At 45.8% G+C, this 20,432-nt stretch overlaps 1 protein-coding gene across 5 annotated transcripts in view; it reads right to left on the bottom strand.

The window, feature by feature from the left end:
* FNIP2 (folliculin interacting protein 2) overlaps positions 1-20,432 on the bottom strand; it is a 135,728-nt gene that overhangs the window by 51,112 nt on the left and 64,184 nt on the right. For 4 of the 5 annotated variants that reach the window (XR_002346652.2, XM_021101299.2, XM_084972176.1 and 1 more), the window contains exons 2-8: positions 19,211-19,337; positions 14,644-14,769; positions 11,549-11,649; positions 11,376-11,447; positions 9,246-9,346; positions 8,986-9,075; positions 7,418-7,489 (exon numbers count right to left, since the gene is read on the bottom strand). Coding sequence is in view for 4 of the 5 variants with exons in the window: in XM_021101299.2 (XP_020956958.2) it covers positions 7,418-7,489; positions 8,986-9,075; positions 9,246-9,346; positions 11,376-11,447; positions 11,549-11,649; positions 14,644-14,769; positions 19,211-19,337 (689 nt within the window). In the remaining variant the exon portion in view is untranslated. The remainder of the gene's footprint in view (positions 1-7,417; positions 7,490-8,985; positions 9,076-9,245; positions 9,347-11,375; positions 11,448-11,548; positions 11,650-14,643; positions 14,770-19,210; positions 19,338-20,432) is intronic. The other variant, XM_021101300.2, reaches the window with a different exon arrangement.

The following is a 20,432-nucleotide window of genomic DNA, read 5'->3' as shown; positions in this document are numbered from 1 at the left end:
TTTCTATTCTCTATGCACGAATCTGCAAGGCCTGCTCTGGCTGCCCCCAGGCCCAACAGCTCTTTGCTCTAGTCTTCATGAAGCCAGCCCAGCTGTTGTGGGCACTCAAGTCAGTGGAAATTTCATCTTGGAGAGGACTTCTTCAAGCACCTTGGTGGTGATGAGCTCTTGTCTACATTTTATTGTCTATTTTCTGTGTCTCCTTTGCTGAGAAGAAACTCCATGAGGACATCAGGGATCGTGTCTATTTGATCACTGATTTATCTCCACTGCCTATAAAAACATCTAGAATATAAAATGCTCAAGAAATGTTGCTGCAAGAAGAATGAGCAAATGATTATGTGAAAGATAGCAATGCCTGTCTCGATCGGTACATATGACGGAAACTAAGCGTTAGAAAACAAATTTCCAGAGAGTTCCAAGCTTGATTTTGTAAAAAGTTTCCTGTGGTCAAAGCTGTATACAGTGTTTGAATTTTCTCTCCTCCCCCCTCTTCATTAAATAAAGGTCTTTTTTCTATTTGGAGGTGACGATGGTGGTGGTGGTGATGGTGGTGGTAGTGGTGTTGGGGGGTATTGGTGGTGATGCTAGTGGTGGTGGTGATGCTAGTGGTGGTGATAATGGTGATAATAATGGTGGTGTTGATAATGGTAGTGGTAGTGTTGGTGATAATGGTGGTGCTGGTGATGATTGTGGTGGTGGTGATAATGGTGGTGTTGGTGATGGTGGTGGTGATGGTGGTGACAGTGATGATGCTGGTAGTGGTAGTGGTGATAGTGATGTAGCCTCACCTCTCTGAGCCGTGAATCTTTCCCTTTCCCATGTGTGTCTGTGTGTATATGTGTATGTGTGGTGTCATCAGATTTAATACCAAAACTACACAGTGGCCAACACTCTACCCTATGTGAACCCCATGACAACATGTGCTCTTATCCTGAAGGTTCACTGTAAAACAGTGGCAGGAACATGTCTGAACACACACATTAGGAGTTCTCCTTGAACTATCTTACCACTTTTAAGAGCCCAGGAAATGCAGTGGCCCACAGAATGGTGACACTGTTTTTCCTGTCCATGCTTTGATTATTCCGGAGAGGAAGAGACTCTGCACCTGAGTTAAGGTGATGGAGGACAAGTCTAAGTGACTCTGGTCCCAGCCCTGGCCCTCAGAACCTTACCCTTCCCATGTACCCAGGCTGACAAATGTAGCCCCTGCCCCCATCCAAGGTCCTGTTTCTGAATTCCAGCTGACTGCTCACAGCTGGAGAACTTCTGGGTACTTGTGAGACTGTGTTGATGTAGGTCTCCTCAGACTGGCCTCCGGCTGCCCCAGCCAATGTCACCATCCTCTGCTTGTTTTCTCAGATCAGAAACTGGACAGTTAGCCTTTTCCCTTTCTGTCCCACATCCTGTGTCCCATCAGTCACTGAGCCCCACCAACAGCACCCCCCCAGCTCGGCTTGAACTCACCCTCTTCATTCCCATTGCCTACTGGAACGTTTCTAAGGACAACAACTCCAATAACCACTCAAAAAATAATTTATCTTCCTGATTCATATATGCACAGAGGATACGCTCAAAATCTCCAAAAGAGAGTCAGAGATGATCTCCCTTTATACCTGTCCAGACACATTCTGTGAACACACATTTCTACCTTTCTGCATGGAGCGAGATCTTGTATATTCCTTTTGTTCTTGAAACATAAATGACAGTCTACTGTAACACACACACTGTGGATAAACCTTCCTTTTTTCGCTTAAAAATACATCCAAGAGAATTTTTTTTTTTTTTTTGGTTTTTTTTGGTTTTTTCGAGCCACACCTGTGGCATATGGAAGTTCCCAGGCTAGGGGTCAAATCAGAGGTACAGCTACCGGCCTAAATCACAGACACAACGATGCAGGATCCGAGACGAGTCTGTGACCTACACCACAGCTCACAGCAATGCCGGATCCTTAACCCACTGAGCAAGGCCAAGGATCAAACCCACATCCTCATGGACACCAGTTGGGTTTGTTGCCTCTGAGCCACAATGGGAGCTCCCTCATCAAAGAGAACTTTTCTAATTTAGGGCCTGCCAGGCTGCCGCAGCCCTTTTAACTGCCACCTTCTTCTCCCGTGTAGGGCATGGGATGTGGCCCCCACCAGGCCCTTGTGACCACTGAGATACCTCTAATCTTCTGCTCAAACTGTGGCTTCCAGTTCTTATCCTCCACAATGACACAGAAAAATGCTTCTCAGACATGTCCTAAGTAAAACTCTATGGATAGGAACCTCAAATTTATACATGTATTTCTTTCTTGACTTCCTTAATACAAAAATTCAGGGAGTTCCTGTCGTGGCTCAGTGGTTGGTGAACCCAACTAGCATTCATGAGGATGCGGGTTCTATCTCTGGCCTCGCTCAGTGGGTTAAGGATCCGGCATTGCTGTGAGTTGTGGTGTAGGTTGCATATACGGCTTGGATCCCGAGTTGCTGTGGCTGTGGCATAGGTCGGTGGCTGCAGCTCTGATTCGACCCCTAGCCTGGGAACCTCCATATGCCACTGGTGCGGCCCTAAAAGACAAAAAGACAAAAAAAAAAAAAAATTCAGGAAATAAGGCAAAGACCTTTGAGTAAACTTTTGAGCAATACTGTTATGTAAAAAACATTGTGAACTTGTTAGCTAGTCTGATACTTTACTGAGGAAGTGTCTTTTTAAAAACAGATGGGTAGATAGTCTTTCTAACCCATTAAGCCAGTCAATAAGCTGGATATTATCTGTGTTTTTTGGCCACACTTGCAGCATGAGGAAATCCTGGGCCAGGGATCAAACCTGAGCCACAGCAGCAAAAACACCAGATCCTTAACCTGCTGAGCCACCAGGGAACTCTTAAGCTGGATAGTCTTGTTTTTGCTCTATTTCATTGTCTCTGTGTTTGTGTTACAAGCTATGCAAAGAGGCACTGGGTCACTTAGTGTGAGGAGTAAAGTGCATGAAAGCATAGGTCAGAATTAAGATTCGACTTCCTCTCTGTTATTACAAAAAGCTACTGAGTAATCCAGGAAAAAAAAAAAAAAAAGTTGTGTATTTTTCTTAGACTTAATATGAGCCAGAGCTGCGACCTATGCCTCCACTGCAGCAATGCTGGATCCTAACCCACTGCTCAGTGCCCAGGATTGAACCAGTCCCTCCACAAAGACAAGTTGGATCACTAACCCACTGCACCACAGCAGGAACTAAACAACTAAAGTTATTTCTTTATTGAACTATTCAGATGAAAAAGAACCTTAGTCACTCCTCAGATATGACTTGTGATGTTGAGAGTTTTGGGCAGCCTTCAGGAGGCCAGCTCACCTCCTGAAGATGACCTGGTGTCAGCTATGATTCCCAAGCTTCTGCTGGCCTGGTACTCAGACCAGCAAAAATTCCCCATCTCCAAGGATGCTGCCCTAGGTAACCTTGGAAACGACTGGACTTCTCTAAGACTAAAGGCCAGAGGAGCTATATATAAGCACTGCACTTGGGTTTAAGATCTGTTTCCCACAGGAGTGCAGGTTAACAATTCTGATGCTGAGATATGTGTGCTGGACTGAATGGATGCAATTAACTAAATGGATGGCAGGTAGGGGAGCCAGGCTTCTCCCTGTGGGAGGGTGGTTTATAGATAAGCAGGCAGAGGAGGGCAGGATGATCCACATGGTCATGGCTAACAGGTAATGGAGACATCCGTACCAACTCACATTTAACTCAACACGGTGTGGGCAGTACTTATAGAAACGTGCGCACACAGTCAGCACAAACTCTTACTTTTTGCTTATTGGCTGAGAGGGCCTACAAGAAAGGACATTCCAGCTGTAACAAGCCTATCGAGTGTCCAGACCTTGGCATCTAAATCTGTTCTCAATGAAAGGCCAGGGCTCCATGGAGATACTTGGGGCGGGGGGGCAGGTATATGAAAGAAACATGGGAGCTGAATGTGAGCAACCAGATAGAGCAGTGATGGGTAACCCAAATTGTAATGAAGTATCTCTGAGTCCACAGTGATATAAATGGCTAATGGAATGGATGGATGAGGGAACAAAGAAAACCTCCCATATGGAATTCCAGATAGCTGGTGTGGGGCTCTGCCCTCAGCAGGTGGAGCACGGCTCTCCATCCTTAGGGGTTGTTCCATGCACAGAAGCCTCCTTCCTAAGCTACGGTGACCAGGAGAAACCAGACACTGGTTTCTCAGGCAGGTGGTCAAGGCCAACATCAAAGGTCATGAATTATGTTAACAGCACACACCCTTGATCAGAGGCAATGGAAATGTCACTTTACTGATGTAATCTTTCTTCCAACCCATAACTCCTGTCTAATCATGTGAAAAACACTAAACAAATTCTAATAGTTGACATTCTACACAATACCTGACCACTACATCTCAAAACGTCAAGGTCATCAAAACAAAGTCAGAGAAATTGCCAGAGCTGAGCAGAGCCTAAAGGACATGGGGACTAAATGTCATATGGTCCTGGAAAAGGAAAACAATACTGGGTTAAAAACTAAGGAAATTAAAATAGACTATGGAGTTTAGCTAATAATAATGTATCAATGCTAATTCTAGCAAATGCAGCACACTAATGACAGGGAGACTGGGGGCAGGGTACATGGGAACTCGGTTCTATCACCTCAATTTTCTTGCGAATCTAAAACTGTTCTATATGGGAATTCCTGTTACGGCATAGTGGAAACGAATCTGACTAGTATCCATGAGGATGTGGGTTCAATCCCTGGCCTTGCTCAATGGGTTAAGGATTCAGTGTTGCTCTGAGCTGTGGTATAGGTTGCAGATGTGGCTTGGATCCCACACACTGCTATGTCCTCACAGATGTAGGCTGGTGGCTATAGCTCCAATTCGACCCCTAGCCTGGGAACTCCCACATGCCATGAAAAAACAAACAAACAAAAAAAAAAAACCTGTTCTATAAAAATAAAGTCTTAGAGTTCCCTGATGGCTCAGTGGGTTAAGGACTGTCATGTCACTACTGTGGCTTGGGTCGCTGCTGTGGCATAGATTTGATCCCTGGCCCACAGGTGCAGCTAAAAATTTTTTTAAAAATCTCTTTAAAAATAATCCCCCCCCCCCGCAACTCTTCAGACAGGAAGTTAAAAATTAAAGAAAAAAAGCAATGTCTTTCATTGCTCTACATCTTCTACTGCTAATTCGGTCCAAATACTTGGAATCCCTGTTTGGCTTTAGAACGAGAAGCCTGGTGCCCACGCAGTTTGGTGACAGGAGGAGAGGAGGGCCAGAGGGCAGCTACAGTGGGACATCAGGGGGTTACCTTCCCCAGGTCAATGCTCCCTATGCAGACTTGGCCATTGTCGGGCAGCTTGCAGTAGGAAGGACGAGCATACCAGTCAGGAAAACAAGAGGGGCAACGTGCAGCCCCATGTCTGCCCTTCCCCCAGCTGGGCATCTCCAGGGAGAGACTGCTGCTCAGGAGCCACCAACGAAGCCATAGTTCACGTTCATGTCAAGTTCACATCTGCCCTCTCTGCATGAGGAAGCTTTCAGATCTGGCTGTTACCTTCCAGTTCAATTCAAACCACGCCCCTCAACTTTCCTGCTTCTCAAAGGGCACAGGAACTCCTTTCAAGAGAAACCTAGAATCAGAATAGTCCCAAACCAATGGGATTCTGACGTGCACACATGAATGCTTGATATCAATCATATGATAAACCGAGAAGTTACCCAGGAGCACCCAAACATCCAGCTAACGGTTCTGTTGGTACCAATGTCCTCAATGTCTAACCTTGTCTGGAACAAGAAGGGCATAAGCAGGTAACTAAAAGGCTACTGTGGGACCCCATGAACCCAGCAAACGCTGGTTGCCTTTCCCTCTTTGACAGGGAGGTGAAGAGCATCCATCACACAAAGTAAAACATACTAAATTCTATGAGCCACTAAGGCAGTGGTTTTGACTGAGAGTGATCCACATGGTGCTACCTGGGCAATCAACCAGGACAGAGCCAGGCCAGCCCCCGTAGCCAGCACCTGGGCTCTGGGCACAGCACCCATTCAGCTTCAAGCACCTGATGAGTGGGTATAACTCAATGACGTGAGCCACCCTGTTGGGGGGAGGGGGGAGAGTGACAAGGGCCACAGGGGATGGGGAGATTAACACAAGCACCATCAAATGCAAACACAAGGAAGACAGCTCTCGTAATGTCACCTCCCCAAATTTTATGTTTGGAAAAATGCTGCTCTAAGTGAAATTGACACAAGTCTAATTAATGGGACTTACACTTCTAACCAAGGGTTCACCGCCCAACTTGACAGAAGCTGGGATTAGGAAGACCAAAATGAATCAACCCACTTAATTTAATCTAAGGAGAATGCTGTGGGAGTTCCCTGGTGGCTCAGCAGGTTACGGATCCAGCGTTGTTGCTATTGTGGTGTGGCTTTGATCTCTGGCCTGGAAATTTCCACATGCTGCAGGCAGGGCCAAAGAAAAAAAAAAAAAAAAAAAAAAAAAAGAAGAATTCGAAAATATACAATGCTGTGTACTTTCCATTATGTGGCATATATAAACCAAATGGGGACTCAGTAAAAAAGTCCACCTCATTTAATTACTCGGGAGCAAGCTGTGCCCAAGGAATGAATGGCTCTGACACCACAGGGAAGGAAGCAGAAAGGGGTGAAGGCACGGAACATGGCCCCAGACTCAGCTCAGCCCAGCCCCCAGGCAGATACAGGAGACACGAAGGTGCTCTGAGCCTGCAGTGGGCAAGCCTATACATCTCTGAACCCTCAAATTCCACATCATTTGCTCACCACCCTTCTCTCACAGCATGGAATCTACCTCAGATTCAAGGGAGAGACACGAGTCCAAATCCATAGCCAAATCGTATACAAAAGCAGAAACCAAGCGGTCTTAAAGAAGCATCATGAAGTTTGGAGTTCCCACCGTGGTAGAGTGGGTTAAGAACTGACTGCTGCGCTCATGTGGCTGCAGAGGCACATGTTCAATCTCTGGCCTGGGAACTTCCATATGCCATGGGTGTGGCCATTAAAAAAAAAAAAAAAAGGAAAGTTTAAGGTTTGATGTAAAGAAAAGATCCTGGAGATAAAAGTTAAAGCAGCATGGCTCCAGGATGGAAGAAAGAGGGACAAGACAGCGGGCAGGACCTCCCGTTCCCCTCCTGTGTCTCATTAGTCACCGAGTCCTGCCAACTCTGTCTCCCACAGATGCTGTCCTTCCCCTATCTGATGCTCGGTGCTCAGCAGACCAGGTCCCAGGACAAGGGGCAGAAGGAGGCTCCCTGCTCAAAGTACAGTGGTCCCGCAGGGGTCTGAGTGTTAGGAAACATCAGTCCCTGGGCATGGTCACCCCAGAAGGTCTGCACCTCAGTTCACTCCACCAGTTACACCAACAGGAGGAAATGCAAGTACCTGATCGGGCGATGCCGCTGTCCCTGTCTTCATTCTGTCCCCTGCTGGGCATGTCCACTGGAGTGCTGTGCGCTGAGGGAAAGGCAAAGGAAACTTGTCACTGGGCTCTCCAGGGGGCGCTGCTCGAAATGGACTGCGGTCGCTTTACAACAGTGAGTGATGACTGAACATGTTTACACGGGGAGGAAGGAGAAAGCAAAATTCAATACAGAAAAAGAAGAAAACAGGGTCTAGTGACCATCTGCTGGTCACTGTCCTGCTGCAGCAGGGAAACCTTCCTGAGTGCTGCACTTCTCGCCAAGAAATTGAATAATAAATACACAGGCCCTGAACACAATGGGCAAACCTCCTCTGGCACTTTCAGCCATTTTCCTCATCATTAGTATTTAAATAGCATTTAAAAGTATTAGCAAGTATTTTCGATATACGGAAATACTTCAAATATTGAGCACTGCCAAAATGCTTTATAATCAGTTCTGATAGTAACTCTAGGCATCCCAGAGAAGAGAAAGACTCGAAAACCATTTCATACATTTAAAAAATGCCTCTCTGTTTATAATCCCTTCTCTTGGTAGATAGAAAACACCAATATTCATTTTCAAATATTTCTTCCTCCACCTCTTCCCCATATACACCCAAACATGGTATTATTGTAGAGCCACTTAGAAAATCCTCTGAAGGGTTACAGACCTCTAGGAACATGTCAGATCAGTCTGACTGCGTACTTACTGAGCTGGATGGTAGCTGACATGTCACAGTGAGTTACCGTGAGTTACAGGGTACAGGGAGCCCGATGCCCTGCTTGATTATTATACTTGCCAGCCCTTAGGCGAAGCATGTTTATTTTCACAATTTTAAGGAGCATATATATCAACATGTTATCCTCACTCTGGGGTCAGTTAACTGGGGTGCCTAGTGGATTTCAGGCTATGAAGGAAAACAGAATGAAGAACACTGGTTGCCATAAACCCAATCTTTCACGTTAGTAATGAGGCTTCCCATACGTGTTGCTCATGCAGGACCACAGCAGACATCCGACAGCCTTGGCAAACAAGGCCAGGCCAATCTCAGAATGTACCTACCCGGAGTGACCGAGACAATTACACCTGGAAAGAAGCTGGAAAGTGCATCTGAACTACTCAAATGCTAGGGAAAGGGAGAGAAGGAGAGAGAGAAAGAGAGGTCGTCCATGCTCTGGTTAGAGTGACTTTTGAAGACACTGCAGGTGAGGGTGCGGGTGAATAAAAGGGTCAAAGGTGCCACAGCAAAGGGAAACAGTTCACAGCAGCAGGAGGGGCTGAGGAACATCAGAAAACATTATCCTCTTAGGAACACGAAGGGCTCACTTCAGATCCAAATCACCTTCCACCTGGGTGTTAGCAGAGACATTCACAACAGAGGTTCGCGAGAGAAATTTCCACAACACCTGGAACTTGGCAGCATTGGAAACTAGTGTCTTAAGAGCCCCTCGGATTCCTAGAGAGGCACCAAACAGGACTGGCTTCTAAGAACCTGCCTGGGACTGACTAGCGGGCGTGGGTCACAGGCACTCAGCGTCCCCCACAAACCTGCGAAGAAGGAGGCACTGCGGCTGAGCGGGAGTGGTCCTCCTTCGGCCGCCCCCCGTGACAGCTTGCTGCCACATCCCTGCAGCACACCTGGGGCAGAGACACACACGGGTGGGCAAACAAGGTACACACACAAAAATAAACACAGATTAAAGATAATGCCGAAAACAACACGACACCACCAACTCAAGTAAAGCACAGCGCACGCCCGCCACAGTGATGCTCGGCGAGAAGGAAGCCGTCCATGCGGTGGATTTTACCTAAGTTACTTCCAGTCCGACAGGGACCCAGGTTGTTGTGATTTGTGTTCAGTTTCCCCAAGTTAGGATCTTGGTTGATGTATTCAAAGCTGTCCTGCAGGCTAAATCCAGAGGGAGGAAGGGAGAGAGGAGAAAAACATCAAGAGACGGAGAAGGTTGCTTGCTAACGGATACAGACACCCTGACAGTTGGTCAGACTTCTCTTTATAAATAAAGTCTCACATCTACCAAAGGAAAGGAAACTTTATGGGAATCTGCTGGAGGAAAGGACAAGTAAGGCTTTGGGGAGTACTTCAACCTATAAAACTAAATAACATGTTCCAAACAATTTTATATTATGTAAGGGTGGGGGGAACACTGAACTCTACACATCTTGCTTTGGAAAATGACACCCAGGATATTTACATAAACCTTCAAAGTCAAATTCAGTTTAACCCTGAGTTAACATCTAAAACTTTTTTCAAGAGGAACATGTGACAGAAACTATGATTCCTATAGGAGCTTGACTTCACAACTTCTAAAAAACTACAATCACAAATACACATATGAGAGAAGCACATTTTAATAATTTATTGTATTTACTAACAAACAAAAATTTTGAGAATAACATAGCATCCTGAGGCCAACATAATTTTTACTTATATCTGACCTTAATATTTTATTGGGGGGGTTGTATAAATGTTCAGGGAATATCAATGGTCTGAAAAAGAATATCTCACAAAAGATAAACATCAATTCCTATACTGGCGTCAGTCATGACCATCCAGTGTTAAATGTTCAAATAAGTAAATTCATGATTCCATTGAAGAGTCACCAGATTTACTCAGTGGTGCCCAAATCTTCAGAGAAACATGCTTTCAAATTCCCAGGACTGTAAAATTAGCATCCTTCATGTGACCCCTAAGAATAGCCCTTTAACTGACAACAAACATTTCTTTCAAACTTACCTACGTATAACAAATGTTTTGCTGTTTCATTAAAAAAAAAAAAGGAATGTATGACATATTTCTGCTTGAAAAATTCAAAATATATGAAAAAATGTGCTAGAATAAGAGTTAAGTTAGGCATTTAAGTATTTTCAGATTACAAAGAAGTGTAAAACAAAGGGGGGTGGAAATTCAGGAGGAAGAATCAAAATATCACCTGGCCCTAGCCCCTACCAGCCACAGAGGCTACTGGACGGTAGAGAGATGGCAAACACAGAACGCCCCTCCTGCCACTCAGGAGCCCCTTGGCCTGAGAACCCCACTCTGTGCGTCACTCCTTCAGAAATAAACAGACCAACAGACTAACAAATGAGAATTTTTTTTTTTTTTTTTTTTTTTTTTTAATGGCCACACTCTCGGCACATTGTTCCTGGGCCAATCCAAGCCACAGCTGTGGCAACTCTAGATCCTTTAACCTACTGCTCTGGGCCAGGGATGGAACCCACACCTCTTCAGTGACCTGAGCTGCTGCAGTCAGATTCTTAACCACTGTGCCACAGCGGGAACTCCCAGATGAGGTTTTTGTTTTTGTTTCTCAGGGCCATACCCGAGGCATATGGATATTCCCGGGCTAGGGGTCAAATTGAAGCTGCAGCCGCCAGTCTACACTATAGCCACAGCAATGTGGGATCTGAGCCACATCTGCAACTGACACCACAGCTCACGGCAACACCAGATCCCTGACCCACTGAGCGAGGCCAGGGATCAAACACGCATCCTCATGGATACTAGTTGGATTCATTTCTGCTGCACGACAATGGGAACTCCTAAGGTTTTTTTTTTTTTTTTTTTTTTAAGGTAAAATAATATCATAAGCTCATAATCACATAAGCTCATTACTGTGGCCTCTCCTTTTTCCCTTCCCCTTTTCATTTTCTAGGGAATGAAAACTTGGTGAACGTACCCAAAATATATGCAGAGACAGTCATTTGTCTCTAGGGCTACCTGATAAGGTCCAAGGCCTTTTCACACTCCCTATGTGTGGGACAATAGCCACTTTGAAAACCCTTTTGTTGATGTAGACTCATTCTGCATCTCTTCTCAAAAAAACCTCCTGGCCCCCAAATAATGACCCCATCCAGAAACAGCCACTTAGGAAAAGGGGGGTTGGAGGGTGAGGGCAGATACAAAAGCCCAGACTTACTTATTTGTACTCCCGCAGAAGCTGCCCATTCTGGCTGAGAAGACTTTACTAATCATCAGTTGTGGAGGAGAGCTGGAGACAAACAGAAGGGCAGAGAGGGAGAGACAAGAGTTTGATGAGAGGGTGGGCACCCCAGTCTGTGTCGCATGGCTGCAGAAGCTGCCCCAACTCACCGGATATAGTGTATCTTCAGGGTGGAGCCCTTGTAGCTCATGGCGACAGAGCCGAACATCATCTCACCCAGCATGTTGACGTCGGAGGCTGGCCGTGTGTACTGGTGGCCGGGAAAGAAGCCAACATCGCATCACCAACAATGTGACAGAAAATGACGTGCATACCAGCTGGTATTTGATAGCTATTTCTCAAAGCAGCAACTGATCATTCTACAATCTTAACCTATATGTTGCCTGCCTACTTTCCCCCAGATTATTACCGGTATGTGTGATTTCTTCCTTATACACAATATCCTCAGACAGGACCCAGGCATTTTGTCAGAGTTTATTTTTAATCTTATCACAAGAAAACAAGTATTTTCATCATCTCCATTTGCAAACCCTAAATAGGAAAGATTAAGTGGTGAAAGGCCCAGTACTAAGAACACATCCTGAGAAGAAAGATGGCTCAGGATTATTCAGCCAAAGAACCAACAGTCAGAGAATCATTCAAGTTGATTTGGAATGGATTAGCAATGAGATCCTGCTGTGTAGCACTGGGAACTATGTCTAGTCACTTATGATGGAGCACAATAATGTGAGAAAAAAGAATGTATACATGTATGTGTAACTGGGTCACCTTGCTGTACGGTAGAAAACTGACAGAACACTGTAAACCAGCTATAATGGGAAAAAAAATCATTATATAAATAAATAAATAAGAATCATTCACATTGAATGAAAACTCCAATTGGTGCAGGCAGGGTTTTGAGGGGTACAAAAGATAACAGAAGGTCTGTTTTACTAAAGCATTACTAAAATATTTTAAAGTTTTACTAAAATATTTTAAAAATATTTGATCCTCCAGCTTCTGACATCTTTCAAGTCCCTTTTGTCATCAAAGAGGGTGTAGGGTGCTGCCGCTCTGCCCCCAGTCCCCCACTATTCTAATGTCAAGTCCAGTGGGTGCCTCCCAGTTTGCTTTGTTAAACTCTCTTACAGTCTCTGATGCATATGACTGCTCTTCTTCTAAAATCTCTACTTTCCTGAATCATCCCTTGAACTGGGTTGTTCCCAGACAGCCCATGTTCCCAACCACTACTGTGGTCCTAGTTATTCCTGGTGTGGGGACCCCCGCCTTTTATCTGGAAGCCCATGCTCTCCTGCAGCTCTGGAGGCCCCCACCCAAACACATTCACTCCTAGGTCATGACACTTATATGGTCATACAGGAGAGATATGTTTAGGGAGAGGATTCACGGCCCTACCAATAAGGCTGGTGACATGTGGATGAAGAGGGTAGAAGTGAGTGTGGACCAGCCTAGGGTGCTGTGGCCTCCATGGCTGGACCAGACAAAACTACCCTCTCTTGTGACTCAGCCCACCAGAGAGATTCTTTGCTGTTTTGCCTTTTAGCCCAGCAAGAGCATGGCAATCGCCCTTAACTTTTTTGTTTGTTTGTTTTTTTAGGGCTGTGCCCATGGCATATGTAAGTTCCCAGGCTAGGGGTCAAATTGGAGCTACAGCTGTTGGCCTACGCCACAGCCACAGTAACTCGAGATCTGAGCTGTGTCTGTGACCTACCCCATAGTTCATGGCAATGCCGGATCCTCAGCCCACTGAGCGAGGCCAGGGATCAAACCCAGGTCCTCATGGATAATAGTCGGGTTTGTTACTGCTGAGCCACCATGGGAACTCCACTCTTAACACTTTTCTTTTTTTCTTTTCTTTTTTTTTTTTTTTTTGACTGCCCCAAGGCAAATGAAGTTCCTGAGCCAGGGATCAGATCCAAGCCACAGCCTATAGCTGCAGCAATGCCAGATCCCCTAATCCACTGTGTCAGGCTGGGGATTGAACCTGCATCCCAGTGCTAAAGACACCACTGATCCCATTGTACCATAGCAGAAACTCCAATATTGTAACTGAGCTTTTTTTTTTTTTTTTTTTTTGGCCACCTTGCAAGTTCCTGGGCCAGGAATCAGATCCAAGTTGCAACTCCTTTAATCCACTGTCTGGTCCTGGGGACTGAACCTACATCCTGGAGCTACAGAGATGCTGCTGATCCCATTGCATCACAGCAGGAACTACCTCTTCTTTTTTTAACTCCAAATCCATATGCACACATATTTACACACAAATGCACAGACACATACACACGCACACACCTCTTCATACACATTTGCCAAGGAAGAAAGAGAAACATGAATCTATCAGCCTTATTTAATAGGCTCTTTTGTGGTTACAGCTCATACCAATCTCTTCTCACTATGTACAGACAGAAACTAACAGGGCTTCACATTCTTTATTAATTATTTCCACCCACCACCTCCATTTCATAACCTGCTTTTTCTTGGGGTACAAGGTCCACAAACCAACTCTGAAATTAACAAAGTTCCACAGACCTGTGGCAGCTGATACTGGTAGTTTTCCTGGCTTTGCTATTCTAGGAATATGGTAGACAAAATTCCACATGACTCCAAAAAAACCCACCAAAAGCCAAACAAAACAAAACAAAATAAAAAAAACACCTCCATCAAGTAGTAGCCCTCTGCTATTTAATATTTATGGGGCATCTTCCCTTATACCTAGTTAGCCAATATTTCTCAGTAACCCTTATGCTTTACTGAGTTACACACACACACACACACACACACACACATACACACACACAATAAATGCTACCAGCCCTCTATCCTCCACGCTCAAGTTCAGCCTTGGCTTCCAGTTTGCTCCTCTAAAGGTTCTCTCCCTTCTACTGGCAAATACTACCTTCTTACATGTGAATACACATCCCCAAGACTTCTTAGAGCTCTTAGAACAAAACTGGAAAATGCCTTAATTCAGCTGGTTCTGACAACAAAGGAAGAAAACCCTGCCTTGCAGTACCTGTTCCTCATTAGGTCCTTGTCACCCTGAATCACCCCCGACCACCGCAGTTTCTATTGCAAGATGAAAGCCTTGAACACAGCACTGACAAGAGACACAGGGTGCATTTCAGAACAATTAGTACCCACCCCCCCACCCATGGCCAAGCCCTCAGACTTCATCCCATGTGTAGGAATCACAGCGAACATCAGCCCCGCGGGGCATTGGGCTTGGAAGGGATGGTGGTTTTACCTGGTACTTGGGGAGCTGCTCCTTGGTGTGCTGGAAGGAGCTCCCAGGAGCACCGTGGGAAGAGAGGCTGCCACCGCCGCTGTGGCAGCACTTGGCCGAAGCTTTCCCAGCAACGTCCTCTGTTTTCTGTGGGAAGAGGGAGAAGCGGTTGAGCCAGGACCACGCAGAGTGGTCCCCAGCACTCGCTTCACTGGGAGTCCTCCCCTAAACCATTCTGTGCTGTCCGGCCCAAGCTGCGCAGAAAACCTGAGTTTCGTTTTTTCCTTTTTAATGAGAACAGAAACATGGTACCCGAGAGTCTCTCGTATCTAATTCATTCATTCATTCATTCTCTTGCGTTTTAGGGCCGCACCAGCGAGCGGCATATGGAGGTTCCTAGGCTAGGGGTTGAGTCAGAGCTATAGCTGCCGGCCTACGCTACAGCCACAGCAACCGGGGATCCAAGCTGCCTCTACGACTTACACCACAGCTCACAGCAATGCCGGATCCTTAACCCACTGAATGGGGCCAGGGATGGAACCCATGTCCTCATGGATACTAGTTGGATTTGTTTCCGCTGAACCACAAGGGGAACTCCAAGAGTCTCTCTTATTTAGAAGAGCTGAGTGTTAAAGAAGGGTGGCAGAGAGCAGGTGGGAGGCCATGTGTGAAGACTATTCTTGTTAAATAGTTCAACTATTATTCAGGTTTCAACTCATATTTTAAAATCATCACTGAGATCTGACCTGTTTGGGTCACTAGACGATTTTTAGCACTAGGGAGTCGTAAGCTACAAAATTGATGAGGATGAACACACTGCTCCAAATTTAAGTATCTAGCAAGCTAATGGAATTGAGAAGACAGAACTCTTAATCTGGAAAGACTGAGCAAGTGGGGTTTTTTTGTTTGTTTTGGTTGTCTTTTTAGAGCCACATCTGCAGCATACGAAAGTCCCCAGGCTAGGGGTCAAATCGGAGCTGCCGGTTTAGCCTATACCTCAGCCATGGCAGCACCAGATCTGAGCCACATCTGTGACCTACACCACGGCTTGTGGCAATGCTGGATCCCTAATCCACTGAGCAAGGCCAGGGATCAAACCTGCATCAACATGGACACTGTTGGGTTCTTAACCCACTGAGCCACAATGGGAACTCCTGGGCATGTGCTTTAATGACATACCTCCCATAACTCCTTTAATGAAAGTCACGAGGTCCAGTTTATAAAAGATGAGGATGGGACTCTGGAACAGGGCCTCCTGGGACCACACAGCATGTGCTACAAGGTGGCCTTCAAAGGGCAGGGGTTGTAGGACAATCTACTACATTCCCCACATGGAGTTCACGCTAATTTTTATGACAATGACATAAAGGATGGAGTTCCTATTGTGGCTCAGTGGGTTATGAACCCAACATAGTGTCAATAAGGATGCAGGTTCAAAAACTGGCCTTGCTCAGTGGGTTAAGACTCCTGTGCTGCCGTAAGCTGCACCATAGGTCACAGATGCGTCTTGGATCTTGTGTTGCTGTGGCTGTGGTATAGGCCTCAGCTGCAGCTCTGACTGACCCCTAGACTGGGAACTTTTATACGCCACAGGTGCAGCTGTAAAAGGAAAGAAAAAGAAATAAAGAGGTACTTTTTTAAGGTTTCCCTTCCTCCTACACCAAGATATAGTCCTTACCAAAGTATCCTGTGCCCTCTGTGATAACGCTGTTTCCATCCTGAGCCTTATTTGCTTTTCTGTGTGCAGCTTTTGCTGGGAAAAACATGAATGCAACTGCAGCTGACCTAATCTCCAATGTGACAGTCACATTGGTGGTCGAATGCAAATGCCTGCAGTCATGTGCCTGCTGGGAACTCAGGCTTGTGGAGGGGGCGGGGGGTAGGGGTGGTATTGAGGATGGGCAAAGGGACAGGGGAGCCATGCACCCACAACCTCCAGCAGCAGGGATGGTGGTCCAGGGACTGAGGTCACACCAAGCACACACACACCCCAGCACCCCCTTCAGATCTGCCTGCTACTTAACACCACCTAAGCCAGGAACAGGAGTGACATACAGTCCCCACCTGCCCAGGCCATCTGGCTGGGGACAGCTTGCTGAGCATTCTATGGCGATAGCAACTGGTACAGTGAGCAGAGCCCAGGATGGACTTGTTTTGTGGCCTTGCAAACCTCCCTGGGTCTAACTGCCTTTGTGGTTACATGAGTGCATCCCAGGAAGCTATTGTTTCAGACTCCAGGGTCATGGCTAATCTGAAGGGCTGAAGATTCTGGTTCCCTTTGCAAACTGGTGAGAACTCTTTCCCCTTCACCTCTTTCCAACATTAGGAGCCCTAGTGATGGAGGGTTGGTGTTCAACTAAACCATCTGTGCAAGGCCTTCAGGGAAACAAGACATGATTTGGGAAACCAAGGGGAAAATGTGTCCTGTCCACCAAAGGGTCAATTGCTAGCTCACCTAAACTCTGATACAAATCTACCATTAAAGCCTTCAGGGGAATCACCTGAGAGATTGCTCATCTATTCCCCACCCCCACCCCCCACCTACCTAACAAGCCCAACAACTACTGTAATGATTAGCTACCTGGCCTTCCACTTTAAATAAGCACTATGCAATCTGCCCAGCCAAACTGCCTTTAACCAAACGCTTTCTTCCTGCAGAAACAACCTTATCAAGAGCAGGAAGAGATCTCGGTCCAGATGACACAGTGACATAGAGTATTCACTTATCTACACGTTCTGTTCTCTAAACTGCCAGGATTTGGTCAATACAGGTAGCAGGTTATTGAACATGAAAGGAATGGACACAAGTGAATGTATTTAGTTTGTATACATCTAAATGACTGTTGAAAATGTGGTAAGTCAGAAGCACACTAGACTGACATCCCAAAGACACACAGGGAGGACCAGATCCTGCTCCCACCTGGACACATCACTCCACCTTTCCCATTCTGGCTCCAAGGGATCAAGAGCTGCTCTGCTCTTCCTTTACCCATCCCCAGGTCTCCCCATAACCCACACTACCACCACCAACACCTCTATCACCACCACCATCAGCAGCACCCAACTCCATCACCACCACCAGCAACTCCTCCATCACCACTATCAACACTACCACCAACATCATCAACTCCTCCATCACCACAACCATTACCACCAACACCTCCACCATCACCATCACCTCCCTCATTATCCACCACCTATCTGCCATCACCACCACCATCACCACTCCCTCCACTAAAAAAAGGAGATCTACAAAACTTCCTTGGTCAGACAGGCTTGAGACACAGTCCCTTTTGCAGACAACAGTGCACATTAGCACCCTGAGGCCCTGTGGGGAGGAAATCTCTTAACCCAGTGCTGTGTAACCTCTTAGTATCTATGAGAAACACAAGACAGAACGATCTACTACCTTACTTCTGGGCTAACACTTCATGAATTTCAGAGTTCTCAGTTTTCCCTTACATGGCACATTTCTGGCATCAAAATCCTATTGGATTGCAACTTACCAGCAAATTCACTTCTAGTAATATCTATAGTACGCTGTTTAGCATCTGCATGATTACTTACAGTCTCACCTGTGTATATTAATAAGAACACAAATGAGATGGGGTAAGGGCTTCTGTTTGTGTTTCTTCTGAACCACTAATGGCACTGTATGGTACAGCCCAAACAGAAGATGATGACACCTGCTCAGAGAGGTGGTTAAAAGCACAAACAGAAAACACACTACCTCACACTGGTCAGAATGGCCATCATTATTAAGTCTACAAATAACAAATGCTGGAGAGAGTGTAGAGAAAAGGGAACCATCCTACACTGCTGGTGAGAATGTAAACTGGTACAACCACTGTGGGAAGCGGTACGGAGGTACCTCAGAAAACTAAATATAGAACTACCATATGACCCAGCAATCCCACTCTTGGGCATATATCTGGACAAAACTTTCATTCAAAAAGATACATGCACCCCAATGTTCACAGCAGCACTATTCACAATCACCAAGACATAGAAACAACCAAAATGCCCAGTGACAGATGAATGGATTAAGAAGATGTGCTGCATATTCACAATGGAACACTACTCAGCCATAAAAAAGAACAAAATAAAGCCATTTGCAGCAACATGGATGGAATTAGAGATTCTTATACTAAGTGAAGTAGGTCAGAAAGAGAAAGACAAATACCATACGATATCACTTATATCTGGATTCTAATATATGGCACAAATGAACCTATCTGCAGTAAAGAAACAGTCATGGACATGGAAAAGAGACTTGTGGTTGCCAAGAGGGAGGAAGAGGGAGTGGAATGGACTGGTAGATTGGGGTTAGTAGATGCAAACTATTGCATTTGGAGTGGATAGGCAATGAGATCCTGCTGTATAGCACGGGGAACAATATCCAATCACTTGTGATGGAAAATGATGGAAGATAATATAAGAAAAAGAATATACATATGTATTTATATATATATAAAACCAAGTCACTTTGCTGTAGAGCAGAAATTGACAGAATTTTGTAAATCAACTAAAATAGAGAATTTTTAAAAGAAAAAAAATGCAAAAGATGAAAGCAATCCATGTTTCATACCTGAGTTGCCACCTCCTCAATCTCGTGCACAGCTTTAGAATCAAACAAGACTTGTCTGCCTCTCCTTTCACAGTCCTGGTAAACTATCAGGCGAATCTCATTCAGGTCCAACTCCGAGCACGACCAACTGTGGATTAACAGGAGAGAAAGAAGTCATGTTACCTGCAACGTTCGGGATGGTCATGGGGAGTCTCCCAGTCAGGGTGCCCCTGTGCCCAAGGGCCACCAACGGGCAGAAGGCAATCCCTTCAGACCTCGGACGGAAAGCCCTGTCTGTGGATGCCAATGGGCCACATAAATACTGCCACAAAGGCTGGGAAGGCTGCTGAAGTGAAAGATCACAGGAGTTCCCGTTGTGGCTCAGTGGTAATAAACCCGACAGTATCCATGAGGTCACGAGTTTGATCCCTGGTCTCACTAAGTGGGTTAAGGATCCGGTGTTACTATGAGCTGTGGTATAGGTTGCAGATACGGCTTGGATCCCACGTTGCTATGGCTGTGGTGTAGGCCAGTGGCTACAGCTCCAATTTGACCCCTAGCCTGGGAACTTCCATATGTTGCAGCTATGGCCCTAAAAAGACAACAAACAAACAAACAAACAAAAGTCATTGGAGAGAACGTTTCTCCTGCCAATGCCTGTCTGGGCGAAGATGGCAGGCAGGAGCACAAAGGGCATGTGGACAGAGTTGAACTGGACACCTGGGTTCTAAGGGTTGCACACCTGAGGTCTGGGGGGTCTTCATGCCTCGCCCCATTGGGCCAGGAATTTATAGCAAGTCATGAGAGCCCTCTCTCTCCTTCTCCCAGCTGCTCAGGCCAAATTTACAGGAATTACATATTCCAAAACTTGGTATTTTCTTCTACTATAGCAGGCTCTGATACAGAAGTTTGGAAAGCCAGGTGTGTCGCTGGAGAGCATCTGAACTGCCAACAGTCAGCAATGAAGGAAGTGCAGCTTATTCCTAAGCAAGGAGGAAACCACTGGGACAAGACTGCTCTGAACGCATGTTTGCTCTTTTTTTTTTTGGTCTTTTTAGGGCCACACGCATGGCATGTGGAAGTTCCCAGGCTAGGGGTCTAATCAGAGCTGTAGCTGCAGCCTATGCCACAGCTATAGCAACACTGGATCCTTAACACGCTGAGCAGGACCAAGGATTGAACCCGTATCCTCATGGAGACTAGTCAGGTTTGTTACCACTGAGTCACAACAGGAACTCCAAGA

This window comes from Sus scrofa, chromosome 8, assembly GCF_054392235.1.
Source record: "Sus scrofa isolate SSC_HxYL_T2T_F1_AM1 chromosome 8, Sscrofa_HxYL_maternal_Yorkshire_Landrace_v2.0, whole genome shotgun sequence".
NCBI lineage: Eukaryota > Metazoa > Chordata > Mammalia > Artiodactyla > Suidae > Sus > Sus scrofa.
This window is presented reverse-complemented; position numbering and strand designations above follow the sequence as displayed.